Source organism: Chiloscyllium punctatum, chromosome 3 (assembly GCF_047496795.1).
Source record: "Chiloscyllium punctatum isolate Juve2018m chromosome 3, sChiPun1.3, whole genome shotgun sequence".
Lineage (NCBI taxonomy): Eukaryota > Metazoa > Chordata > Chondrichthyes > Orectolobiformes > Hemiscylliidae > Chiloscyllium > Chiloscyllium punctatum.
The window spans coordinates 141,490,944-141,517,153 of NC_092741.1; the positions used below are offsets into that span (position 1 = coordinate 141,490,944).

Sequence of the window (26,210 nt, forward strand, 5' to 3'; positions counted from 1 at the left end):
TTATTTGAACTAAAAATAATTGTGCGTAATTTTGCATTTGATAGATTTCTGATTCTTTGTGTTTGTTATTGCCAAAATTTTACATGACAATTATACCACTAATCTGTCCACACCAAATGTGCTATTATGCAAATAAACATTGGTATCACTATTAATGTTACAACTAATACTTATAAAAGCAGTACTCCTTAAAGAACAGGTTAAATCCTTTGTTGAAAATGTTTGGAATTATCATAGTGAGTTAATTGCAAATAGGAGTTCCACTTTGCATGAAAAACATGAGACATGTCTGATTTCTTAAGTGATATTATTACACTTGAAAATGTCTCAGCTATTATTAATGGTTTTCTGATCCACACAAAACAAAGTTCAGAAGTCTGTCAGATTTCGGTGTTACAATTGACTTTTAACAAGACTTAATGAAAATGAAGTGCTCAATGTATTTGCAGGACTTGAGAAATGATACTGTTTATAAATCAGGAAAATACCATGCTACTGTATTTTTATAAAAGTTTGTTCTATTGTTTCTTTCCCACTATAGAAATGCTGGATATACTTGATTTGAAGCATAGATTAATTTTGAGTGAGTTTTGATCTTCTCTTTGGCTAATGTAAAATGTTAATCAAGCTGTTTGGATATGTTATGGCACATCTCTATGGCTATTGTATGGTGAGGTGAGAAGTGAGCCTGGACTTCCTGGCCCAGAGTAGTGTACGCTATCACAGCACCATAAGATTCCCTACACAATAAATTAGTCACTCACTTGAACACCATTGTTTGGAGAGGGGCAGTGCATAGTTTGTGGTCTGTACTTCAGCTACACTAAGCTTTTGAACTGTTTGAGTGTTCTGGAGTTGCCTTTGACTATCTAAATGTCCATGGCAGTACTTGTAATCAACATGGTTGATTAATTAAATTCATTAAATTAAAATGGGCAATATAGACATCAAATTTCTTTCTTTTTTTGCCTTGTTCCAGCTCTTCCTGGAGGTATCTGTTCTCTGTAATCTCAGTAGATAGGAGAAGTCAACTGACCATCTTGTATTTAGTTCTGTTTGTCCTAAGCTATTTCACTGCAAACATGCAACAGTAGTTCTCAGTCTTTGAGATACGCAGGAAAATAATGTCAGTGTTTACACTAAAATAAAACTAGGAACTGCAGAAACTGGGAATCTGAAACATAAATTGCTGAAGTGACTCACTGGCAGCATCTGTGCGAAGAAAATAATGTTTTGAGTCCACTGATGATTCTTTTAGCTGCCATCAGGAGGGAGGAGAGGTGGGCTTATAGGTAGAGTCTGAGTCTAGGGAGACACATATAAAAGGAGTAAACAGATAGGGGATTGTTGGTAGTAAGGATAGAAGAGAAACTGAATAAGTGATAACTTCTAAGAGTCGGAGAGAATAGATAAGCTGTGCTGAAAGCATCCATGTCATGGCAGGACCAGGTGTGGGGACGGATAAGAAAACATGGAATGATGGAATCTGGCTCTAAAGTTATTAAACTTGCTAAGTCCTAGAAGCTGCAGGTTCCCCCAAGTGGAAAATGTGATTTGTTCATCAAGCTTGCTGGAACAAAAGCAAACCTGTGACTGAAACATTGGCCAGCAAACACAGTATTGGATGTGGCGGGAAACTGGAAGCTTGGTCATTTTTATTGAAAGAATGAAGGTGTTCCGCAAAGTGGCCACCCAGTCTGCATTTCGTCTCCTCAATGTATAGGAGACCACGTTGTGAACAGCGAATATAGTGAATTACCTGAAAGATAAAATTTGGGGTCTTGTATAGTGAGGAGGAAGGAGGTAAAAGACATGTGGTACACCTTCTGCAATTGCTTAGGGTGTTGGTAAGTATTGGGAATGGAGGAGGAGTGGACCAGTGACCCCCACAGGGAATGATCTCTGCAGAATGCCAACATGGGGAGTGAAGGGAAGAGAATCTGTCTGATCATGGCATCTTGGTGGCAATGGCAGCTTATGATCCTTTGGATGTGGATGCTCGTAGGATAGAAAGTGAGGACAGGGATGTCCCTATTGCTGTTGTGGAAGGGAAGAGAAGGGATGAGGGCAGGAGTGCAGGAATGGGTTGGACATGGCTGAGGGCTCTGTCAATCATAGTGCTGGGAATCCTTGGTTGAGGAAAAAGGTGGACGTATCTGAGGACCCTGCAGAAAGTAGCATAATCAGAACAGATGCTACAGAGATGAAGAAACTGGGAGAATGAAATGGAGTCTTTACAAGAAACAGTGTGATGATGTGTAGACCAGATAACTGTAGGAGTCAGGGGTTGTAGTGGATACTGCTGGCCAGCCTATACCCAGAAATTGAAACAGATGTTGAGGAAGGGAAGGGAGTAATCCAAGATTGACAAGACTGATGTGAGGGCAGGGTAGAAATTAAAAGCAGAATTGATCAACTTTGCAATTCCAAATAGGAGAGGGAAGCAGCACTGATGATGTCATCAAGGTACCTGAGTTGTGAGGAAGGGTTCGAGTAAGACTGAAAGAAGAAATGTTCCTTGTACCCCACAAAGCAGCAGCCATAACTGCCACTCATGCTGTGACTACACCTTTGATCTGACGCTGAAAGATTGGAGCGATGGGCTTATATACCCTTGAGTTTAGAAAACTGAGGGGATCTGATTGAGACGTATAAGATTATTAAAGGATTGGACACTCTGGAGGCAGGAAGCATGTTTCCGCTGATGGGTGAGTCCCGAACCAGAGGACACAGTTTAAAAATAAGGAGTAGGCCACTTAGAACAGAGTTGAGGAGAAACTTCCTCACCCAGAGAGTGGTGAGTGTATGGAATGCTCTGCCCCAGAAGGCTGTGGAGGCCAAGTCTCTGGATACTTGCAAGAAAGAGTTGGATAGAGCTCTTAAGGATAGTGGAATCAAGGGTTGTGGGGATAAGTCAGGAACAGGATACTGATTGAGGATGATCAGCCATGATCATAATGAATGGTGGTGCTAGCTCGAAGGGCAAAATGGCCTACTCCTGCACCTATTGTCTATTGAAAGTGAGTGGATTTGAAGGAGGAGCTGCTCAAAGTGAGGATGAGCTTGACCAGGCAGAAGACTGTTGTAATGATGGATGGGGATGGTTCAGGCCTTCGTTCCAGGAAGAAGCAGAGAGCCCTAAGACCATCCTGATGGGGGTAGATGTGTAAACGGATTGCTCAATCCATGATGAAGAGTACGCTGTGAACTTGAAATTCTGAAACTTCTGTAGATTTTCAGCAGAACCACAGATGTAAGTGGAGCGGAAGTGTACAAGGGAGAAAGAAATCCAATTGTGGTTGGAAGATGTATGTTCCATGGAGCACAAACAGGCAGAAACAATGAGCTTATATGTGTTGTCCCATTTAGGGATTTTTGTGGAGGAAGTAGAAGCCGGCTGAATGGAATTGAGAGACTAGAGGCTAAAGAATGGAGATCCTTAGATGAGATGAGGTTAATGACTGTCAAAGACACAATGGCCTGATGCTCAATGGTGGGGTCGTGGTCCTGGGAGAGAGAGAAGGAGATGTCTGAGAGCTGGTGCTCAGCCTCAGCAATTTAGAGGTCAGTATGCCAGCCAACAACAGCAATAATGTCAGTAGGCTTGATGACAAAGTCACGATTGAAGTTGAGAGCATGGAGTGCAGTCAATTTAGAGTAGGATGGTTGGAATGGGTATGGTGGGCGCAGACATTAAAATGACTGATGTCATGTCATGTTAATTGTTCTTGATGAACAAGTAAAGATGAAGTACAAGTAAATGACCAAAGGGAGGGGTCCAGGTGGAAGAAGCGTGTTGGAGGTGGGTGAATGTGTCTGTGGAACTGAGAGAACTCTTGACCCAAGAAATGAGCACAGAGGCAAAGGTGGTGGAGGAAGAGTGTTATGTGTGTCCAAAGTTCACTGAGGTAGGTTGTGAAGGGATAAAACTAAGATCTTTGAGTGCTGAGGATCCATCTCCACCTTTCTGCTCACCTCTCCTTCCCCTCCCTAACCCCATTCCCATCTTCAGTATAAAAAGCATATTTTCCTAGCTGCTACTGCTGCAATTATGATGAGTCACCAGACTTGAAATTGTTTTCTCCCCACAGATGTTGTCAGATCTGCTGAGGTTTTCCAATAATTTCTGTTTGTGTTTGTGTGTTTCTACTCTTGTTTGGAATCCCAACAATTGCTCATGCAAAATCTGTGTGCAAAATGGGATGAGATATGATGATTTCCAGAGTTGAGTTCGCTGTCTAAATTTCTGTATGAAGAAAGGCTATTAGAAAAACCAAAGAATGATTGGTGTCTTTGGAAACAAATCTTAGCAGGAGTCAATGCATGTCTATCTTTGCATTGTATTGTAAAATATCACTTCTAAATTTATGAGAATGGTTCAGGGTGAATAGCTCCTGATTTTCATGGCTTCCTTCCTTCCTGATTTTTTGCTGTGAATCTCTCCTGATATCATGAGATTGTGATCTTAAATGTTATGGGAACATTCCTTCTATCTTTCACAGTGCAGTGCAATTGAACACCAGTGTGCTGTCACTGAGCCACTCCCTGAATTGCTGCATAAGAGATTATGTACTTTTCTTTTCCCAGGATGAAACTCTGTGTAATATTTGGCGGCGTTATCTGCAAAAATCCCAACAGGCCTACACAAACAAACCGATTGATGTCCCTCGCAGACAAAGTCTGGTAGGTCTGATTAAAGCAATAGCTCCCAAGTTGAGTAAGATAAGTTGTTCTATATGTTTGTCATTGAGTAGCTTAACCTAAAATTCATTTGGAAATGTGACTTTTGCACATAAAAATTAGAAATATAAACCTGGAAATGTCTGTTTGACCCTTTTTAAATTCATGTTTGAGTATGTCCTGCACTCAAGCATTTGTCTTGTCCCCGTATGACAGACTTGTTATCATAACCCTTTATTTATTTCCTTTCTCTCAGCCATTTATCTAATCTATGTTTAAATCTTGATGTGCCCTCAGCTTCCATCACTAATTCGAATAGTGCATTCACAGTCTCCCAACCTTGTGTGATCATGTTTGTTCTACTGTCTGTCCTAAATGTCGTGTGTTTAATGTTATTTTTATACATTCTTATTCCAGACCCCTCATTTATTAAACACAGTTTTCAATGTAACGTGGTCTATATCTTCTTAATTTTAAACTTCAGTATTGAATCACCCCATTATTTTCTAATGAAACTGTTTCACGAGAATTTTTCAAACATTTTTGAATTTGCATTTCTACATAACTGGAAGCATCATAGGGAGCTGGTGCTGTCCCCCGTCTGGTCCAACCATTCTTCTTATAGAGTCCAAAACTGCTCACCATCTTCCTAAACTTGGTATAAATTCAGCATTTTATATTGACTTTTTTGTTTTTGCCATAAAATACTCTTCCATTCGTCTTATTTAAGGTTATTTATTTATTTGGAAACTTGTGTTTCAAGCACATTTTGAATGCCTATCCTGATTGTCTCTGAAAAGGTACACTGCCTTTATAATTACAATTAGAATCCCTACAGTGCGGAAACAGGCCCTTCAGCCCAATGAGTCCACACCAATTCTCCGAAGAGTATCCCACCCAAAGTCATTCCCCATTACTGTACCTTTACCCCTGACTAATGCACCTAACCTTCACATCTCTGAACACTATGGGGCGATTTAGCATGGCCATTTCACCCAACCTGCACATCATTGGATTGTGGGAGGAAACCGGAGCACCCAGAGGAAACCCACACAGACAGTGGGAAAATGTGCAAACTCCACACAAAGTCACCTGAGGCTGGAATCGAACCCGGGTCCCTGACGCTGTGAGGCCGCAGTGCTAACCACTGAGCCATCCTGCCGCCCCTTTACTGAGCGACTGCGCCTTCTGGAAGTGGTGCAGTCTGTGCTGAAGATATTCATGTAGTCGTGTTAGGTAGAGTGTTCCTGGATTTTGATACAGTGACAATGAAGAAAGGGCGATTATATTATCAAGTCTGCATGATGTCTGTAACCTGGAATGCAACTGGAAGGTGGTGGTGTTATGATGTGCCTTCTGCTATTGGCCGCCTTAATAATGGGGCTCTAGATTAGAGCTTTAATGTCAAAGAAGCCTGAGTAAGTTGCTGCAGCATCTTGTAAAGTTCCAACAGAGGTATAAGTTTTAACTGGAATCAAAATGCACCATATCATGTTTACTGACATTAAAATGTCACTGCCTTGCCCATTTCATAATCTTGCAGCTTCATTCAGGCTCAATTATTTACTGTTGTCACCATATTATAATAATTATGATCTTCAAATTTGGACAGCACAATGTCTAGCCAAATCTAAGTTAATTACATACATGATGAAGAAAACCCTGTGGAATGCTACTGTTTATTTGTAAACACAGTAAGGATCTTCTCTTCTAATTTCTTTCTTAATTTCGTTACTTTTAATCTCTATATAATATTTGGCCAAAGGCTGTCTGTAGATGCATTACATTTTCACAATGCACCATATCTGTCACTTACACAAAGAAGTGTATTAGGTTTGTCAAATGCAATTGTTGTTGGTTTTTCCAGTTGTTTCATTTACATAAATATTTAGCAATTTTCTTATTTAAATAGTTCAAAATTCTCTGGGCCTTGAAAAAGCTTCTGTATTATCAAATTGTCATGTATAATATTTTATACACCAGTTATCCCAGCACAATTTTGGCCAGTTTAGTACATGGCAAAAATATTAATGTTTAGATTTCCTTATACCTGAAATAAACAAGAAAAAAAAACCTTCAAAAATGTTATGAAAAGGAAGATAAATCCCTGGTACTTGTCACAAGCATTCACCCCAATGAGTGTTGGACTCTACTGTCTCATTCTCTGAAGAGATGTTTACCTTTATTGCTCCTCTTCATACAGTTTTGAAGGTTTCTTATAATGTAAGAAAATGCATTAATTAGATCCTTCCTTTCATAAAGAACTAAAATAATCCTTTGTGTTGTATGCCATTTGATGTTGAAACTCCTAAAAGGATTATTGTGTTTACTGCTTTTGGCTGTTCATAGGAATACCAGTAGAGCTGACTAAATTTTCTGGTGGAACACAGTACACTCTAATATATGTATCTATTTCTTGTTTTGGTTACATGCGTGTCTTTGCATGTTTGGACATGAATCAACTAAAATCCCTACCATTCAGAAACCTGCAGGTTGATTTCACTAATTGTACTTTTTTCCTTCTGAAACAAAGTGCCTACAATGGACTGTGTAGGGACATAATATAGTCATTTAAAAAGCAAGCTGTGACTATAGAAACTGATGATGCCAAACCAGGTACTTGTTCTTTTAAGTTCATAGAATTTTAAATTTAATGTGATTCACTGAAGAATATTGTAATTTCCCCAGCAGAGTTAGGATAGTTAGTTAATTCAATTGAATTAATGGAACATTTAAATTTAAAAACCAAGTTTCCCAGATTTACCTTAAAATTGGAGCAATGTGTTTGTTGTCTTCTAATGTTTTTCAAACAGTGCATTCTTCTAGTGTGTTTGTACTTATATTTTGCAAAGATATTAATTTCGTGTACTCTGATTTTGACGAAGCTTAAACACCATAAGTTTAATTTTATGCATTTATCAAGTCACCACAAGTATCAGATGTGGGCAAACTTTCCTTTGCACGCAATATTAAAACAAAAACATCTGTTTGTAACACCTGGAGGTACTTTGGATAGGGAAAATTACACCTGTCATTGCCGAATAGACAGATTCCATTACAGGCTTACAGTCCTTCCTGTCTGATTTTTCTTGTACCTGGGATCTATAGACCTGTGAGTCTGACTTCGGTAGTGGGTAAGTTGTTGGAAGAGATTCTGAAAGAAAGGATTTATATGCATTTGGAGAGGCAGGGAATAATTAAGGATAGTCAGCATAGTTTTGTGCAAGGGAAATCATGTCTCACAAACTTGATTCAATTTTCTGAAATGATTCTTTTAAACCCAATTTCCATAAGAAATCTGCATCAGCATTTGGCTTCGTAATATTGTGTAAATTAATGGACAATGCTGCATATAATATGCCTAAAATTTGCTCCTGCAATGGCTATTCTTGAGCCAGCAGCTTTATGAATTTGGATATTTTGAGACTTAGTGTCTCTTCATCCTTTCTGTCATGTGAGGATTTTGCACTTGACCATTTGCAACTGAGCAGTCTCTTAGCAGACTTGAAATTTGATCACTTTAATGACTTTTGTCGCTCATAAACGAATGAAAGTAAGGAATACCAAGGTGAACCAAAAATGTTTTTGAGCACTGATGAATCATTGCACTGCAGCATCACATTCTTCAATTGTCAAATTGCAATTTTGTTTTGTTAACTGTATCCATTGTTTGCTGTAGAACATTACCAAAAAGTAACAATTGAATGCAGTAGTAATTAACAGTAATTATATATAATTAGTGGTTTTATATAAATTTAGGAATTTGATGAGTACACAAAATTTAATGAAAGTGATCCAAAATCAGACCAACTAAAATATGCTTCTTATACAAAAAGCATCATATGATGCCTAAGAATTTGAGTACCATAAAAACTTACACAACTTCAATACGTTTTATTGTTGTGGTTATTTTAATGACCTTTTAGACACCAGGATGTCTGTGAAACTGAATGCTGGGTATGCCTTTTAAACCTGATTTTATTCTACATACAGACTTATGATGCACTTATATTATCTGTATGCAATTAATAGCAGTTCTGTCATTGACAAGTGACAGTATGGTACTGCTTCTGGAAAAAGAAATTTTATATAGCAAGTTGTTACATTGAATATTTTCTTTAGTGGTGATGCTTGTGCCATCAAGATTGCAGCTTTCTTAGAGGCCAGAGTGATTGTTTCTGGTTTGCTGCTGATTGGAAAATCCAGCTCAATATCTTTGTGACATGAAAGATAAATTCAGGAACAGAAATAAATGAAGCAAGTAGGATAAAATTTCACAACCAAGTCTGTATTGGTAGGATTATTCATTACATCAAGTAAGCTCCCAAAATGAAGAGCTTTTCAGAGATTTGATGGTCTTTTATTCCCTCCTCACCATTTTTCAAATATTTAGTTTAATCAAAGTTTTTAATAAAATGTTTTGAAAATAGTTCACAATACAGAAGAGGAATTGCTGCAGGCTTTAGAAAGTATAAAGGTGGATAAATCTACGGGATCTGATCTAATGCATCCCAGAACATTGCTGGAAGGTAGGGAGGAAATTGAGGGGCCTCTTGCAGAAATATTATCTATAACTATGTGTGCCGGATGACTGGAGAGTGGCTAATGTTGTGCCATCGTTTAAGAAGAATTGTGAGGAGAAGCCTGGGATCTATAGACCTGTGAGTCTGACTTCGGTAGTGGGTAAGTTGTTGGAAGAGATTCTGAAAGAAAGGATTTATATGCATTTGGAGAGGCAGGGAATAATTAAGGATAGTCAGCATAGTTTTGTGCAAGGGAAATCATGTCTCACAAACTTGATTCAATTTTTTGAGGAAGTAACCAAGAAGATTTGAGGAGGACAGAGTGGTAGATATTGTTCACTTGGACTTTAATGAAGCCTTTGACAAGATTCCGCTTGGTAGACTAATTAGTAAAGTTAGATCAGATGGGATTCAGATTGAGCTTGCCAATTGGATACAAAATTGGCTTAATGACAGGAGACGGAGACTGATGGTGGATGGTTGTTTTTCGGATTCGAGGCCTGTTACCAGCAGTGTTCCACAGGGATTAGTGCTGAGTTCACTTTTGTTTGTCATTTATATAAAAGATTTAAGTGACAATGTTGGAGGCCTATTTAGTGAGTTTGCGGATGACACTAAAATTGGTTGTATAGTTGACAGTGTAGAAGGTCACCTAGGATTACAAAGAGATTTTTATCAATTGGGTCAATGGGCTGAAAAGTGGCAGATGACGTTTTAATTTGGATAAATGTGAAGTATTACATTTTGGAAAATAAACAAAGGCAGGACTTATACAATTAAAAGTAGTATCTTGGCTACTGTTGTAGAACAGAGGGACCTAGGGTACAGGTACATAATTCTTTGAAGTTTGTGTCCCATGTAGATAGTGATTTAAGAAGATGTTTAGTATTCTTGCCTTCATACTCAGACCTTTGAGTGTAGGAGTTGGAACATTATGTTGATGTTGTACAGAATGCTGGTGAAGCCTCTTCTGGTTGCCCTGTTGTAAGAAAGATGGTATCAAAACAGTCAGGGTCGGACTAATACATTAAGCTGCATTTATTTCAATGCAAGGCGCCTTATAGGGAAGGCAGATGGACTCAGGGCATGGTTAGGAACATGGGACTGGGATATCATAGCAATTACGGAAACATGGCTCAGGGATGGGCAGGACTGGCAGCTTAATGTTCCAGGATACAAGTGCTACAGGAAGGATAGAAAGGGAGGTAAGAGAGGGAGGGGGAGTGGCATTTTTGATAAGGAATAATATTACAGCCGTGCTGAGGGAGGATATTCCCAGAAATACATCCAGGCAAGTTATTTGGGAGGAACTGAGAAATAAGAAAGGGATGATAACCTTATTGGGATTGTATTATAGACCCCCTATTAGTCAGAGGGAAATTGAGAAACTTGTAAGGAGATCTCCGCTATCTGTAAGAATAATATGGTGGTTATGGTAGGGGATTTTAACTTTCCAAACATAGACTGCGACTGCCATAGTGTTAAAGGTGTAGATGGAGAGGAATTTCTGAAGTGTGTACAAGACAATTTTCTGATTCAGGATGTGGATGCACCTAATAGAGAAGGTGCAAAACTTGACCTACTCTTGGGAAATAAGGCAGGGCAGGTGACTGAGGTGTCAGTGGGAAAGCACTTTGGAGCCAGCGACCATAATTCTATTAGATTTAAAATAGTGACGGAAAAGGATAGACCAGATCTAAAAGTTGAAGTTCAAAATTGGAGAAAGGCCAATTTTGACAGTACTAGGCAACAACTTTCGAAAGCTGATTGGGGGCAGATGTTCGCAGGTAAAGGGACGGCTGGAAAATGGGAAGAATTCAGATATGAGATTGAGAACCCAGAGAAAGTATATTCCTGTTAGGGTGAAAGGAAAGGCTGGTAGGTATATGGAATGCTGGATGACCAAAGAAATTGGGGGTCTGGTTCAGAAAAAGAAGGAAGCATATGTAAGGTATAGACAGGATAGATCGAGTGAATCCTTAGAGTATAAAGGCAGTAGGAGTATACTTAAGAGGGAAATTAGGAGGGGACAAAGGGGACATGACGTAACTTTGGCAAATAGCATTAAGGAGAATCCAAAGAGTTTTTACAAATATATTAAGGACAAAAGGATAACTAGGGGGAGAATAGGGCTCCTCAAAGATCAGCAAGGCGGCCTTTGTGTGGAGCTGCAAAAAATGGGGGAGATACTCAATGAGTATTTTGCATCAATATTTATTGTGAAAAAGGACATGGAAGATATAGACTGTAGGGAAATAGATGGTGACATCTTGCAAAATGTCCATATTACAGAGGAGGAAGTACTGGATGTCTTGAAATGCATAAAGGTGGATAAATCCCCAGGACCTGATCAGGTGTACCCTAGAACTCTGTGGGAAGCTAGAGAAGTGATTGCTGGGCCTCTTGCTGAGATATTTGTATTGTCGATAGTCACAGGAGAGGTACCTGAGGACTGGAGGTTGGCTAACATGGTGCCACTGTTTAAGAAGGGTGGTAAGGACAAGCCAGGGAACTATAGACCAGTGAGCCTGACCTCGGTGGTGGGAAAATTGTTGGAGGGAATCCTGAGGGATATTTGGAAAGGCAAGGACTGATTTGGGATAGTCAAGATTGCTTTGTGCGTGGGAAATCATGTCTCACAAACTTAATTAAATTTTTTGAAGAAGGAACAAAGAGGATTGATGAAGGCAGAGTGGAAGATGTGATCTATATGGATTTCAGTAAGGCGTTTCCCATGGGAGACTGATTAGCAAGGTTAGATCTCACGGAATACAGGGAGAACTAGCCATTTGGATACAGAACTGGCTCAAAGGTAGAAGACAGGGGGTGGTGGTGGTGGAGGGTTGTTTTTCAGACTGGAGGCCTGTGACCAGTGGATCAGTGCTGGGCCCTCTACTTTTTGTCATTTACATGAATGATTTGGATGTGAGCATAAGAGATACAGTTAGTAAGTTTGCAGATGACACCAAAATTGGTGTAGTGGACAGCAAAGAGGGATACCTCAGATTACGACAGGATCTTGGCCAGATGGGCCAATGTTCTGAGAAGTGGCAGATGGAGTTTAATTCAGAGAAATGCGAGGTGCTGCATTTTGGGAAAGCAATTCTTAGCAGGACTTGTACACTTAATGGTAAAGTCCTAGGGAGGGTTGCTGAACAAAGAGACCTTGGAGTGCAGGTTCATAGTTCCTTGAAAGTGGAGTTGCAAGTAGATAGGATAGTGAAGAAGGTGTTTGGTATGCTTTCCTTTATTGGTCAGAGTATTGAGTACAGGAGTTGGGAGGTCATGTTGCGGCTGTACAGGGTATTGGTTAGGCCCCTGTTGGAATATTGCGTGCAATTCTGGTCTCCTTCCTATTGGAAAGATGTTGTGAAAATTGGAAGGGTTCAGAAAAGATATACAAGGATGTTGCCAGGGCTGGAGGATTTGAACTATAGGGAGAGGCTGAACAGGCTGGGGCTGTTTCCCTGGAGCGTTGGAGGCTGAGGGGTGATCTTATAGAGGTTTACAAAATTGAGGGGCATGGATAGGATAAATAGGCAAAGTCTTTTCCCTGGGTCGGGGATTCCAGAATTAGAAGATCTAGGTTTAGGGTGAGAGGGGAAAAGATAAAGAAGAGACCTAAGGGGCAATGTTTTGACTCAGAGGGTGGTAAGTGTATGGAATGAGCTGCCAGAAGAAGTGGTGGAGGCTGGTACAATTCCAACATTTAAGAGTAATTTGGGTGGGTATATGAATAGGAAGGATCTGGAGGGATATGGGCTGGATGCTAGCCGGTGGGACTAGATTGGGTTGGGATATCTGGTCGGCATGAATGGGTTGGATCGAAGGCTCTGTTTCCATGCTGTACATTTCTATGACTGTAAGTTGGAGATAGTTCAGAAGCGATTTACCAGGATGTTGCTGCGAATGGAGGGTTTGAGTTCGAGGAGAGGATGGAAGGGCTGGGAATTTTTTCACTGGAGTGTAGGAGGTTGAGGGGTGACTTTAAGAGGTTCATGAAGGGTATAGATAAGATGAATGGTCTTATTTTCCCTCAGGTGGGGGTTTCAAGAGTAGGGTGCATATTTAAAAAAAAAAGAATGAGGACCATCCCTTTTTTTACATAGTGTGGTTCCTATGTGAAATGAATTTCTAGAGGAAGTGGTGGATGCAGGTACAGTTACAACGTTTAAGACATTTAGGTAAGAAAATGAATACGAAATGTTTGGAGGGATACGGGCCAAGCGCAGGCAGGTGGGACTCATTTAGTTTGGGTTAAATCTGGCATGGACTAGTTGGACTGAATGGTCTGTTTCTGTGCTGCATGACTCTGTCTTTGTGTTTAACGCAGGTTTCAGAGATGGTTTCTGATTCGTCAGAATTGGTGTCTGACTCAGATGTTTCATGGTCTTCGCTGACAGAAAGTAATCCTGAAGGTCAAGATAGGAGTATTCAATTAACCAAAGATGCAGTTGGATCAGGTATTGATCTCTGTCCATATTTAATCATTTTGTATTATTGTTTCAGAGTTAGACTATTTAATCATTCAGTTCAGGTAAGAGTCTTTTGTCATTCCTCCTCCTCTTCTGCCATAAAATCACATCTTTCTTACATACCCATTGTCTTATTTTCCCATGCACTTTGCAATCATTGCCATTTATTTTCTTAAACTCCAGCATGGGTTATTAAGAATTATGTCGAAGTTCAATTTTTACAGATGTCTATTCAGCACAGGGTGTCATGACACTCATGACGAGATCAAGTGCAGCTATGTGTGATACTGTTTGTAGTAATAAGTTAATGTACAATGATCAGATACTGGGACATCATCCTGTGACATATTCATTCAATCCATTTCAACACTTGTTTTTGTAGTTAAATAACACATTGTACTACGTGCAGGAGGGTGGTGAGGTCAGTCTCAAGTCATGAGTGTTGACCATAAGATATAAGAGCAGAATTAGGCCATTCAGCCTTTTGTCTGCTCCATCACTCAATCATGTCTGATATATTTCTCAACTCGATTCTCCTGCTTTCTCCCTGTAGCCTTTGATCCCCTTACAATCAAGAACCTATCTGTCTTAAATACACTTAATGAGTAGGCTTTCACATCCTTCTGTGGCAATGAGTTCCACAGATTCACTAGAAATTCCTCCTCATCTCTGTTCTAAAGGGTCACTCCTTCACTCTGAGGTTATGCCCTCGAGTCTTAGTCTCTCCTATTATTGGAAGCATCTTGTCCACATCCACTCTCTCCAGGCCTGTCAATATTCTGTGAGTTTCAATCAGATGCCCCCACATCCTTCTAAACTCTATCTAGTCAAGGCATGTTGTTCAGTGGTAAATTGTTGTAAAAAGAAGCCTATATGTGAGGCAGTCCAAGTGTATTGCGGGTTGGTGTACCCGTTACATTTCACCAGTTTAATATAGACTACTTTGCTTCCATGATATTCAGCACAGTCAATCGCTAATTTAATCTTGTGTAATGGACAGAAGCCTAGAAACAGGTCAGCTGTTTTCTGTTATTATGGTGCTATTAGAAAGGTTTAAATTGGAAATAGAAAAACCATTTTGTATGCATTGTATTACAATGTTTTCTGAACATGAGGCAGTGTGATCCTGCAGCTTCTTTAAGCATAATTTGATAAATGATGGTGATTTGTTTTTTGAACTGCCTATTCCTAATTTCAGCTGTACTGCTAAAATGAGGTGTTGAGGCAAACCAGGAGCTTTTTCATAAAAGTGGTGAAATAATTGTAAAGGAATATTTCATAGAGTGAAAATAAGAGTAATATACAAACATTTTGATACGTTCTTAAGAGGATGAAGCAACCTCGATACGGTCAGGATCTGTTGATGGCAGTCTGTATCGACGAACTGCTTACCGTAAAGGACTACTGATGTCTATGCCTTTGACACTGGCATTTTGCTATCTGGCACTACTGTGGCTTCGAGAATCGATCACTCTTGCAGACCTCCTACGGTGAGACATCAGCATTTGTGTTTCAACTTCTTTATGTTGTATAAGTGTGTTGGACTATTAATTAAATCTACTGTATCAACTGTTGATTTTTCTTCCTTAATAAGTTAACAGATGTTTTGTGGCATTATTCACAATTAGTTAAATATTACACTTTTCTAAGACCAGAGATGTTTCATTGTGCAACGTACAGTGCATTACTAAAATAGAATTGTGTCTTGGCTGACCCAGTACCCTCTCCAAACTTGATCATTCAAAATCTGCTATTTTCATCTGTCTCTCTCACCATTATTTGCAATTAGTTTTTGTCCAAATATTCACTTGCACCCTCATTCCAAGATCTTGGTTAAGCAACATTGAGGACATCTATTTATGATTCTCTCAAGCAGTGAGAGATACAGAAACTGCAGAAAAGGTCCACAGGAGAACCAATAAATTAATGTGAAGTATTACAAAAGGTTTCCAAAATCTTTGGAAATCATGATTAAGTTAGTGGTTTAGTTTCCATATTTATTTCATAAGTTTCCTCTAAATGTGTTTTAGTTGGTCTTTCCATTTCCTTGTTTCCTCAAAATTCACCTTTCCAATGCTAAGACATATCATTCTACTGTTTTCTCCTTTCCACTTTAAGACTGATTTTAGGCTCAACCAAAGTGTGACCACTATTTCCAAATGCTGTCAAACCAACCTCTTACCAAGCCCTTACTGCTCCACATTATTAAATCTAAAAGTACTTCTTATCTATAAATTATTGGACCATTTGAATCATTAACACCCATGTTCATTTACTTATCCAATTTTTTTTGTCTCATGTTGTCACTGGTAAATTGAAGTCAGTTGTGATAATTGTATTTGATTTCTTGCATTTTATTGTTTAAATATAAAATTCCACATTGTATTTCTGTTATTGACGTTTGCAGGTTTACCCATCTGTTAAGTTTAGGTTGTGATCATGATTGTACATCAAAACGTTAGGAATCTTTTTCACTTTTGATAACTGATGACTTGCAGTATTTTTCAAACATTTTCTGATAAATTAACCTCTGTAAGGTCACCCCTCAGCCTCCGACGCTCCAGGGAAAACAGCCCCGGCCTGTTCAGCCTCTCCCTATAGCTCAGATCCTCCAACCCTGTCAACATCCTTGTAAATCTTTTCTGAACCCTTTCAAGTTTCACAACATCTTTCCGATAGGAAGGAGACCAGAATTGCACGCATTATTCCAACAGTGGCCTAACCAATGTCCTGTACAGCCGCAACATGACCTCCCAACTCCTGTACTCCATACTCTGACCAATAAAGGAAAGCATATCAAATTATCCTATCTACCTGCGACTCCACTTTCAAGGAGCTATGAACCTGCACTCCAAGGTCCCTTTGTTCAGCAACACTCCCTAGGACCTTACCATTAAGTGTATAAGTCCTGCTATGATTTGCTTCCCCAAAATGCAGCACCTCACATTTATCTGAATTAAACTCCATCTGCCACTTCTCAGCCTGTTGGCCGTCTGATCAATATCCTGTTGTAATGTGAGATAACCTTCTTTGCTGTCCACTACACCTCCAATTTTGGTGTCATGTGCAAACTTACTAACTATACATCTGAAGCTCACATCCAATCATTTATATAAATGATGAAAGTAGTGGACCCAGCACCTATCCTGTGGCACTCCACTGGTCACGGGCCTCCACTCTGTAAAACAATCCTGCACCACTACCTTCTGTCTTCTACCTTTGGGCTAGTTCTGTATCCAAATGGCTAGTTCTCCCTGTATTCCAAAAGATCTAACCTTGCTAGCCCATCTCCCATGGAAACCTTGCCGAATGCCTTACTAAAGTCCATTTAGATCATGTCCACATTTCTGCCCTCATCAATTCTCTTTGTTACTTCTTCAAAAAACTCAATCAAGTTTGTGAGACATGATTTCCCACGCACAAAGCCATGTTGACTATCCCTAATCAGTCCTTGCCTTTCCAAATACATGTACATCCTGTCCCTCAGGATTCCCTCCAACAACTTGCCCACCACCGTCAGGCTTACTGGTCTATAGTTCCCTGGCTTGTCCTTACCACCTTCCTTAAACAGTGGCACCACTTTAGTTGAATGTATTTATATATTTCTCTAGGTTTGCCCATCATTTTTAAATAAGTATTTGTGAATGCAACTTCTACTGTATTCTGTAATCTAATCAGTTAATTTTCTTAAAAGATATAACCTTTGTTTGAAATAGGTTTGTTTCAGAACAACAGATACCATATCTGAATGCCTTCCAGTATTTTCCAGAAGAAATGAAACTGTATGGACCCGATATCCATATCTTTCAAGTACAGGTAAAGAACTAAAAGTATTTGAACTAAAAGTAATTTATACCATCAGTCTAATTATTATAACTAATAATACAATATAATTGTAGAAACTGGACAAAGGAAGACTAAGAGGAGATTTAACAAAGGTATTTGTAGTCATGTGGGGTTAACTTATTTTTGCCTATGACATCTTGCAGCTTTATAAGTCTAAATCCAAAATAGACAGTGCAGTCTTACCAGTGGCAAATACCTGACTGGAAGTAGACACTCAAACAGTTTGACAAAATACTTAAATGAGATGGGAGTAGATAACTAACTAGGTCAGCAGCAGGTTTCCCCAGTTTCTGGATGGTGATGACTTCAGCACCTCTCCAGTTTGATGGGATGATGCAAGTTAAATGGATTTTTTAAAAGAATAAATTAATTCGTAACTTCCATTGCGGCTCAGGAGATTTGTTGTTGTTGAGGGATCTAGTCAGTTAGGCAAGTAGGAATCTGTTCAATTGTTAGAAAGATCAAGACCCTGAGAACAATGATGTAACACGATTTGACTCGTGGAAAATCATTTTTCTACAGCAAGTGCAATCTGGAATGTGAGTGTGTGATGACAGCAGATTCAATAAAGGCATTCAAGAGGGGATTCGGATTGTTATCTGAAAAATGAGAATGTGTGCTGCTGTTGGGAGTTGGTGGATGGGGTTGGAGAGCCAGTGCAGACGCAACAGGTTGATGGGCTGCCTCTTTTCTTGCAACATTTATGAGAGTCTGAATTGAGAAATGGATTAATATCTGATTAGAGAAAATTTGCAGGGCTACAGAAAGTGCAGAAGAGTGGGACAAGCAGTCTTTTTTTATTGAAGAGAGTCTGTCACAGACAACAGGCAGAATCGCTTGTCTGATGTGCTGTATCATTTTGTGATTCTCTAATGCAGGGGATATTGTCAAAGTAGTACATTGTTCAAATTATATCTCTTAGCTGTGCTATGGGTTGAACCTTGCATTTGGTAAAGAACTCAAGAAGAACCATTCATTTTCAACTAAATAAATTATTATTTCATTTAAAAGTCTCAATATTCTCTATTATTTTGAACACTTTAAAATCAAAACCCCATGTAATATTAACAGTTGAAAGTTTTAATGTCAGTTATCATATTTGTGAATTACTGATTATAATAGGTCCCATCCAGTCGGTTTTCTGCAAAGATTTTTCCACAAGTCAGACAAGAACAGCAGTGTGTCAGGTTCTCATTCTAGAGAATCTACTTGATACCTGACAAGTATTTCATGACACATCAGTTCATAAGCTTTATTAAATACTGCTCTGAAGCAATTTCTAAAAGTGGAATATTCTGTAAATAAATAATTGCTGCTTTGATTATTGTAGGGTAAGTACACAATATTAGTTTAAGAATTTTTTAGTTTTAGGATACTGTGAATAGTTTATCTAAGAAATAACAAAATGGGAAAGTGTCAATGTCTGTGCTTAGCAGATCTCAACTGGAGATTTTTAAAATTGTGCAATTGAACTTTGTGCCCTCCAGGTTAAATAGTAAGAATTTTGCCATTTTTCCTGCTCCCTGGTTGTTATCCAGTAATCCCTGTTGGTAGTCCTTATATTTAACTTCTGACATGAAACATTTTCAGGCTCCAAGTTGTTATATTTGCCTTCTTTCCTTTCCCTATCATAAGGTGCCTAGTATCTCTTGTGTAAGTAATGGCTCCTTGCAAGTTGCTCCAGGGTATTTTCTATGCAGGAGTCTTTATTCTATTCTTAACAAGGAGTCAATAAGTTTGATGGGAGTGGGAAGCAATTAGTGAGGAAGCAAAATTAACATTTTGTTTAAATATGAGGCTGATGTGTAATTACGTGGGAGTATTCAAAATGAAATCATGAAGAGTTGCAGGACATCTTCCCATAGGTTTGTGTTAAGTAAAGCTTGGACATAGTCCTGGAAGCTCCTATGTTAACCCAATTTGGCCTCAAATGTGGTCTGTGTCAAAATAATTCTGAAATCAAAACACAGAAAAAAAACTATACAGTAAATACTTTATACTGGCTATATTTCCGTGCCTACCTTTCAATGGCCTGACCTTGTACAGTCAAACACTTGGCAAAACATTGAGAGTTAGGTCTGGAAAACGTCAGGACTCTCTTTCTGCTTCGTGTGCTGTCTCCAGACAACTGCAATACAGCCCCCATGTTGTCAGTGCAGTCTAACATACTTTGTGTTTCCAGGCTATTGTCTGAAATCCCAAAGCATTTGAGAGTTTTGGAGTCTGGAGCTCAGGTTTATCACAGGCATCATTCAAAAGGATTTGCCCTTCTGGCTGAATGGCTGACAACTTCAATACAACCAGAATTTCAGGTTACCTTAGTTTGGCTCATAGTAATTTCACTGTAGGTGAATTTGGTTTTACTCAGTTGAATGTTGTTTTGGAATAAGTAGTAGTATTTCAGTTACTGAATGTCTGTCTAGTTCTGAAGTACTCATTATGATAAAAACAAAAATGACTATGCTTCTTTCAAAAGTATTTCAGGGAAGGCATCAGTAGAACAATCTTCAAAGTTAGATTAGATTCCCTACAGTCTGCAAACAGCCCCTTCGGCCCAACAAGTCCACACCGACCCTCTGAAGAGTAACCCACCCAGACCCATTCCCCAACTCGCCCTAACCGTGACTAGGGTACCTAACACTATGGGCAATTTAGCATGGCCAATTCACCTGACCTACACATCTTTGGGAGGAAACCGGAGCACCCGGAGGAAACCAGGGCAGACACAGGGAGAATGTGCAAACTCCACACAGACAGGCTGGAATCGAAAATCTGTGTTTCTTTCTCCACAGATGTTACCAAACCTATTGGGTTTCTCCAAGATGTTAATTTTATTTCAGTTATGTTTTTTACTCCTAGCTTTTTCTCTAAAAATCAATAATATAACAAAGGGCAACATCAAAAAAATGTATTTTCTTAGTAATCTCTGCTCCTTCGCCAAACAGACTGAGCATGTGCATCATTTTTCATCTTGATTATTTTATTTCCATCGGGATGCAGCAGAGGAAGAAGCAGGATGAGGTTGAGTCCTAAAAGAGAGGATGGTATCTGATTCCATTAATCAGCTACAGGAGTATTACAGTTTGAAGAACAATTCTGCAATGGAGTAGTTTTAATTCAAGGTATCAAGAACCATTCTTCACAGCCTATTAGGTGATTCCACTTTATATATTTTCTGATTAGGCCAATTCGCTTCCCATTTTGCGAATTACTGCAAGTTTGCACATTTGTCATTTCTCAACTATGACAACATAGAGTCATTATAATCAAATGCCATTATAGCATGTATTGCCCAGTCAGAGATGACACTGTGCAAATCCTTTAGTACCTCAGGTTTAATGGAGTATATTTTATACTGGAATTAAATAGCTCATTTTAGTTACCCTGGCTCTGTCTGGAAGATAGCTACCCCAGGGAATATTGCTTGAGTCTGCAAAGCCATTTTTCCCTGAATTTCTTACATGTTCGTAAACTGATTTTGTGCTTGAGTTCTTATGTTCCTGTTATTTCAAACCTTTAACAGGGCGGTATGGTCGCTCAGTGGTTAGCACTGCTGCCTCACAGCACCAGGGACCTGGATTCGATTCTAGCCTTGGGCAACTATCTGTTGGAGCTTGCACATTCACCCAGGTTTCCTCCGAGTGCTCCCAAAGATGTGCGGGTCAGGCGAATTGGCCATGCTAAATTGCCCATGTTAGGTGCCCTAGTCAGGGATAGGGTAGGGTAGGGGAATGGGTCTGGGTGGGTTACTCTTTAGAGTGTCGGTGTGGACTTGTTGGGCCGAAGGGACTGTTTGCGTACTGTAGGGAATTTAATCTAACTTTGAAGATTGTCCTACTAATACCTTCCCTGAAATACTTTTGAAAGAAGCATAGTCAATTTTTGTTTTGATCATAGCTGACTATGCTACTTCAGTGAGGTGTCTCAGGAAAGTTGCTCAGGAAACATGGAGGAAAATCAATAAAAAGAAAGTGACTTTATCATGATGAATGTTGAAAAATAATGAGAACAGAAGGACAGTATTCAAGAAAGATACCTAATTGAAATTAAATCTGAGGTTATAATTCCAGTCTAACTTGGTGTTTATGTGGTTGTGAGTTAATCTTTTGCACCAATGCCAAGCCTTTCAGACTTAATGTAGCCAGACTGTTTAACCCTTAAAGTAACTAACAACACTTGCTGTGCTTGCCACAAGTAGTTCTTTTTATTAAAACAATCGAGGACAAATAAAGCATTGAACAATAGAAATGTTATTTCATAAAAGTGCGTGGGTCTACCATATAATTGGGAAAAATAAAGGATTTTCAGTCTTCATCTATTGGTGCATGGTTTGAAAGTGTAAATGCTGATTCAGTGATCAGATTGACTTTTCATTCCATGTTGGTCATGTTCTGGTTGTAGAATCCATTTCTGCTATTTCTTGTAATATACAATCATTAAAAGGATAATGAACTGTGTTCAGTTTAACCAACTGCTGACTCCGTTCACTCCATATTAATAATATTCTGGCCATAAACAAATAGAACATTTAAAAAAATTTAGCAAGGACACCAGTTTGCTTTCCAAGCATTTAATAGTCGGGAGCTATCATTCTGCTCATCACCTATTAGGGTTATAGATATGAAAATTACAGTTCAATGTCCCACTTTTCATCATTCTCTTTTTGGGGCGGCATTGTGAGGACGCCAGGCTGGCCGTACTCTGGGATGTGTTGAATGGCAGAGGAGCAAGCTGGATAAGATTGACACAGTTTGTTGTTAGGGTTTCAATTGAAGTTCACTACATGGCCTGAACCATACAGAGCCTCCTGACCGTGATGCTTGTGCTGAGTATGCGCAGGGAATCAAGGGTAGCTCAAGTGAGATGTGAGCTTCTGGTTGACCCGACCCTGGCTATAGTTTGCAATAAACATTTGAGCAGGTTCACTGGGTGCCAGTCACATAGTTTTTATGGTCTGGCGGAAGACCAGGGGCTACCTAAACAGTTAGATTAGATTACTTAGTGTGGAAATAGACCCTTCGGCCCAACAAGTCCACACCACCCCACCGAAGCGCAACCCACCCATACCCCTACATTTACCCCTTACCTAACACTATGGGCAATTTAGCATGGCCAATTCACCTGACCTGCACATCTTTGGACTGTGGGAGGAAACCGGAGCACCCGGAGGAAACCCACGCAGACACGGGGAGAACATGCAAACTCCACACAGTCCCTGAGGCGGGAATTGAACCCGTGTCTCTGGCGCTGTGAGGCAGCAATGCTAACCACTGTGCCACCGTGCTGTCCAATTAAGAATGGAAAGGAGAATTATTGGGGTCTTCAGGGCAGTGATGATGTGTCTACCTCTGAGCCAGAAAGTCTGGCCACAAATGTGTGTAATAATGTGCAAAACTGGCTGATTTTAGAAAAATAATCACCAGGTCTGATGGTGCTGTGATAGTGTCCTTGTCTCTGGGCCAGGAAGTTTGGTTTCAGGTCTCACCTTAGGATATGATGGCCATGAGAGTATGTCATAAAATGTCTGAACAGGTTGATGAACCCTCCTTTCCAAAAAATTAATCTTGTAATGGCTGCAGTTTTCCTCAAATGCAATTTGAAGGTGTTTGGTATAGCAACACATGATAAATATTCCTGCTTCCTGCAACCAGAATTCTCATCTGATTTCCCCTCTGCTGCATTTCCAATGTTTCTTCACCACCACCTCAGGAGCATTGATACGCAGATTTCCATTCCACAGTAGCTATCTAGAATCTCAGAATTATTACGGTGCAGGTGGAGGTCCTATGGCCTAAGGTGTCTGCACTGGCTCTATTATCTCCTACATTTTCTCCATCTTTGTGTCCCTGTCATTTCCTATGTCCAAGCTGAGGTGAAATGTTATGTTCAAAAATGTTATTTCTCTAGGAGTTAAATTCAACGGAATGAACAAAATCGTGATTGTTTTGAAAATCTACCTTGATGAGTGTGGGCTCCATTGCTGTTTTCATCCGGTGAACATTTCAGTATGATTTTGTGTGGATAAAATAGTAATGGCAGTAATGCCAAGAATTAATTTTGATTTCACTTCTGTTTAGAACTTTGAGATGTTTTGTGAGAAGAATACTTGTTATTTCAATAACTTAATCTTCTCTCCTTCTGTGCTGATCTGTTTTCAGTCCATTCCATCCTATGAAGAAATTCAAGGGAAGATGCATCAACTTGCTGTGTTTCTGGAAATGCCTCGATTTCCTGAAATAACTGAGAAATGTTTTCTCCATCCAGATATACTTTGTGTCAAGCTCTTGATGGAAGCTAACTTACCAGGTAGATGTCTCCAAAACAAATATGAAATAGGAGAAAGATTACCAAAGCAAAGTACTTCTCTTCCTGATCTTGTCTCGTCTTTCCCCCCCCCCCCCACCAACCCCTGACACAAATCCATCATCAGTTTTATGTTTTGTTTAAAGGAAGAGGTTTTGCAAAGTTTCTTTGTTCTTCCCAAGAAGACTTAGTTGAGAAGTAGTGCTTCAAATGACAGCTTCAAGACCTGCCAGTTCGCATCTCTGTCGGAAACATAGAAATAAAATACTGCCCATGTGGGAAATCTCAGATCAAATTAAAACCAAAAGGTGCTTGAAATACTCTGTAGACCAGGCTGTATCTGCAGAGTGAGAAACAATGTTTAAGCCTTTGGATTGATAACTTTGCATCAGAATTGGAAAACACGGCACAATGACAGGTCTTAACCATGGATAGCAGGAAAGACCAGGGAAGATCTCCAAAAGGGTGGAAAGCAGAATTGAAGGAAAAGATATAAAATAGATGCTGATAAGCAAAAAATGCTCAAACAATGGATCTAGAGGGAGTATAAATGGCAATAGCAGAATCTTTACCAAACGTGTAGTAGTTGTTGAAATTGTCGAATCCAGTGTTCATAGAGTCATAGAGATGTACAGCATGGAAACAGACCCTCCGGTCCAACCCGTCCATGCCGACCAGATATCCCAACCCAATCTAGTCCCACCTGCCAGCATCCGGCCCATATCCCTCCAAACCCTTCCTATTCATGTACCCATCCAAATCCCTCTTAAATGTTGCAATTGTACCAGCCTGCACCACATCCACTGGCAGCTCATTCCATACACGTACCACCCTCTGCGTGAAAAAATTGCCCTTTAGGTCTCTCTTATGTCTTTCCCCTCTCACCCTAAACCTATACCCTCTAGTTCTGGACTCCCCGATCCCAGGTAAAAGACTTTGCCTATTTATCCTATCCATGCACCTCATAATTTTGTAAACCTCTATCAGGTCACCCCTCAGCCTCCAACGCTCCAGGGAAAACAGCCCCAGCCTATTCAGCCTCTCCCGATAGCTCAAATCCTCCAACCCTGGCAACATCCTTGTAAATCCTTTCTGAACCCTTTCAAGTTTCACAACATCTTTCCGATAGGAAGGAGACCAGAATTGCACGCAATATTTCAACAGTGGCCTAACCAATGTCCTGTACAGCCGCAACATGACCTCCCAACTCTTGTACTCAATACTCTGAACAATAAAGGAAAGCATACCAAACACCACATTCACTATCCTATCTACCTGCGACTCCACTTGCAAGGAGATATGAACCTGCACTCCAAGGTCTCTTTGTTCAGCAACACTCCCTAGGACCTTACCATTAAGTGTATAAGTCCTGCTAACATTTGCTTTCCCAAAATGCAGCACCTCGCATTTCTCATGCAGCACTTCTCAGCCCATTAGCCCATCTGGTCAAGATCCTGTTGTAATCTGAGGTAATCCTCTTTGCTGTCCACTACACCTCCAATTTTGGTGTCATCTGCAAGCTTACTACCTGTACCTCTTATGCTCGCATCCAAATCATTTATGTAAATGACAAAAAGTAGAGGGCCCAGCACCGATCCTTGTGGCACTCCACTAGTCACAGGCCTCCAGTTTGAAAAACAACCCTCCACCACCACCCCCTCTCTTTTGCCTTTGAGCCAGTTCTGTATCCAAATGGCTAGTTCTCCCTGTATTCCATGAGATCTAACCTTGCTAATCAGTCTCCCATGAGGAACCTTGTTGAACGCCTTACTGAAGTCCATATAGATCACATCTACTGCTCTGTCCTCATCAATCTTCTTTGTTACTTCATCAAAAAACTCAATCAAGTTTGTGAGACATGATTTCCCACACACAAAGCCATCTTGACTATCCCTAATCATTCCTTACCTTTCCAAATACATGTAAATCCTGTCCCTCAGGATTCCCTCCAACAACTTGCCCACCACCGAGGTCAGGCTGACTGGTCTATAGTTCTCTGGCTTGTCCTTACCACCCTTCTGAAACAGTGGCACCACATTTGCCAACCTCCAGTCTTCCGGCACCTCATCTGTGACTATCGATGATACAAATATCTCAGCAAGAGGCCCAGCAATCACTTCTCTAGCTTCCCACAGAGTTCTCAGGTACACCTGATCAGGTCCTGGGGATTTATCCACCTTTATGCATTTCAAGACATCCAGTACTTCCTCCTCTAATATGGACATTTTGCAAGATGTCACCATCGATTTCCCTACAGTCGATATCTTCCATATCCTTTTCCACAGTAAATACTGATGCAAAATATTCATTTAGTATCTCCACCATTTTCTGTGGCTCCACACAAAGGCCGCCTTGCTGATCTTTGAGGGGCCCTATTCTCTCC

The 26,210-nt window shown here is 39.9% G+C and overlaps 1 protein-coding gene across 4 annotated transcripts in view; it reads left to right on the forward strand.

Moving 5' to 3' along the window:
• The window catches only part of taf1b (TATA box binding protein (Tbp)-associated factor, RNA polymerase I, B), a 94,499-nt gene that overhangs the window by 37,001 nt on the left and 31,288 nt on the right, over positions 1–26,210 (forward strand). For all 4 annotated transcript variants that reach the window (XM_072561698.1, XM_072561673.1, XM_072561681.1 and 1 more), the window contains exons 5-9: positions 4,588–4,683; positions 13,537–13,666; positions 15,006–15,168; positions 17,395–17,494; positions 23,683–23,830. In XM_072561698.1, coding sequence (XP_072417799.1) covers positions 4,588–4,683; positions 13,537–13,666; positions 15,006–15,168; positions 17,395–17,494; positions 23,683–23,830 — 637 coding nt within the window. The remainder of the gene's footprint in view (positions 1–4,587; positions 4,684–13,536; positions 13,667–15,005; positions 15,169–17,394; positions 17,495–23,682; positions 23,831–26,210) is intronic.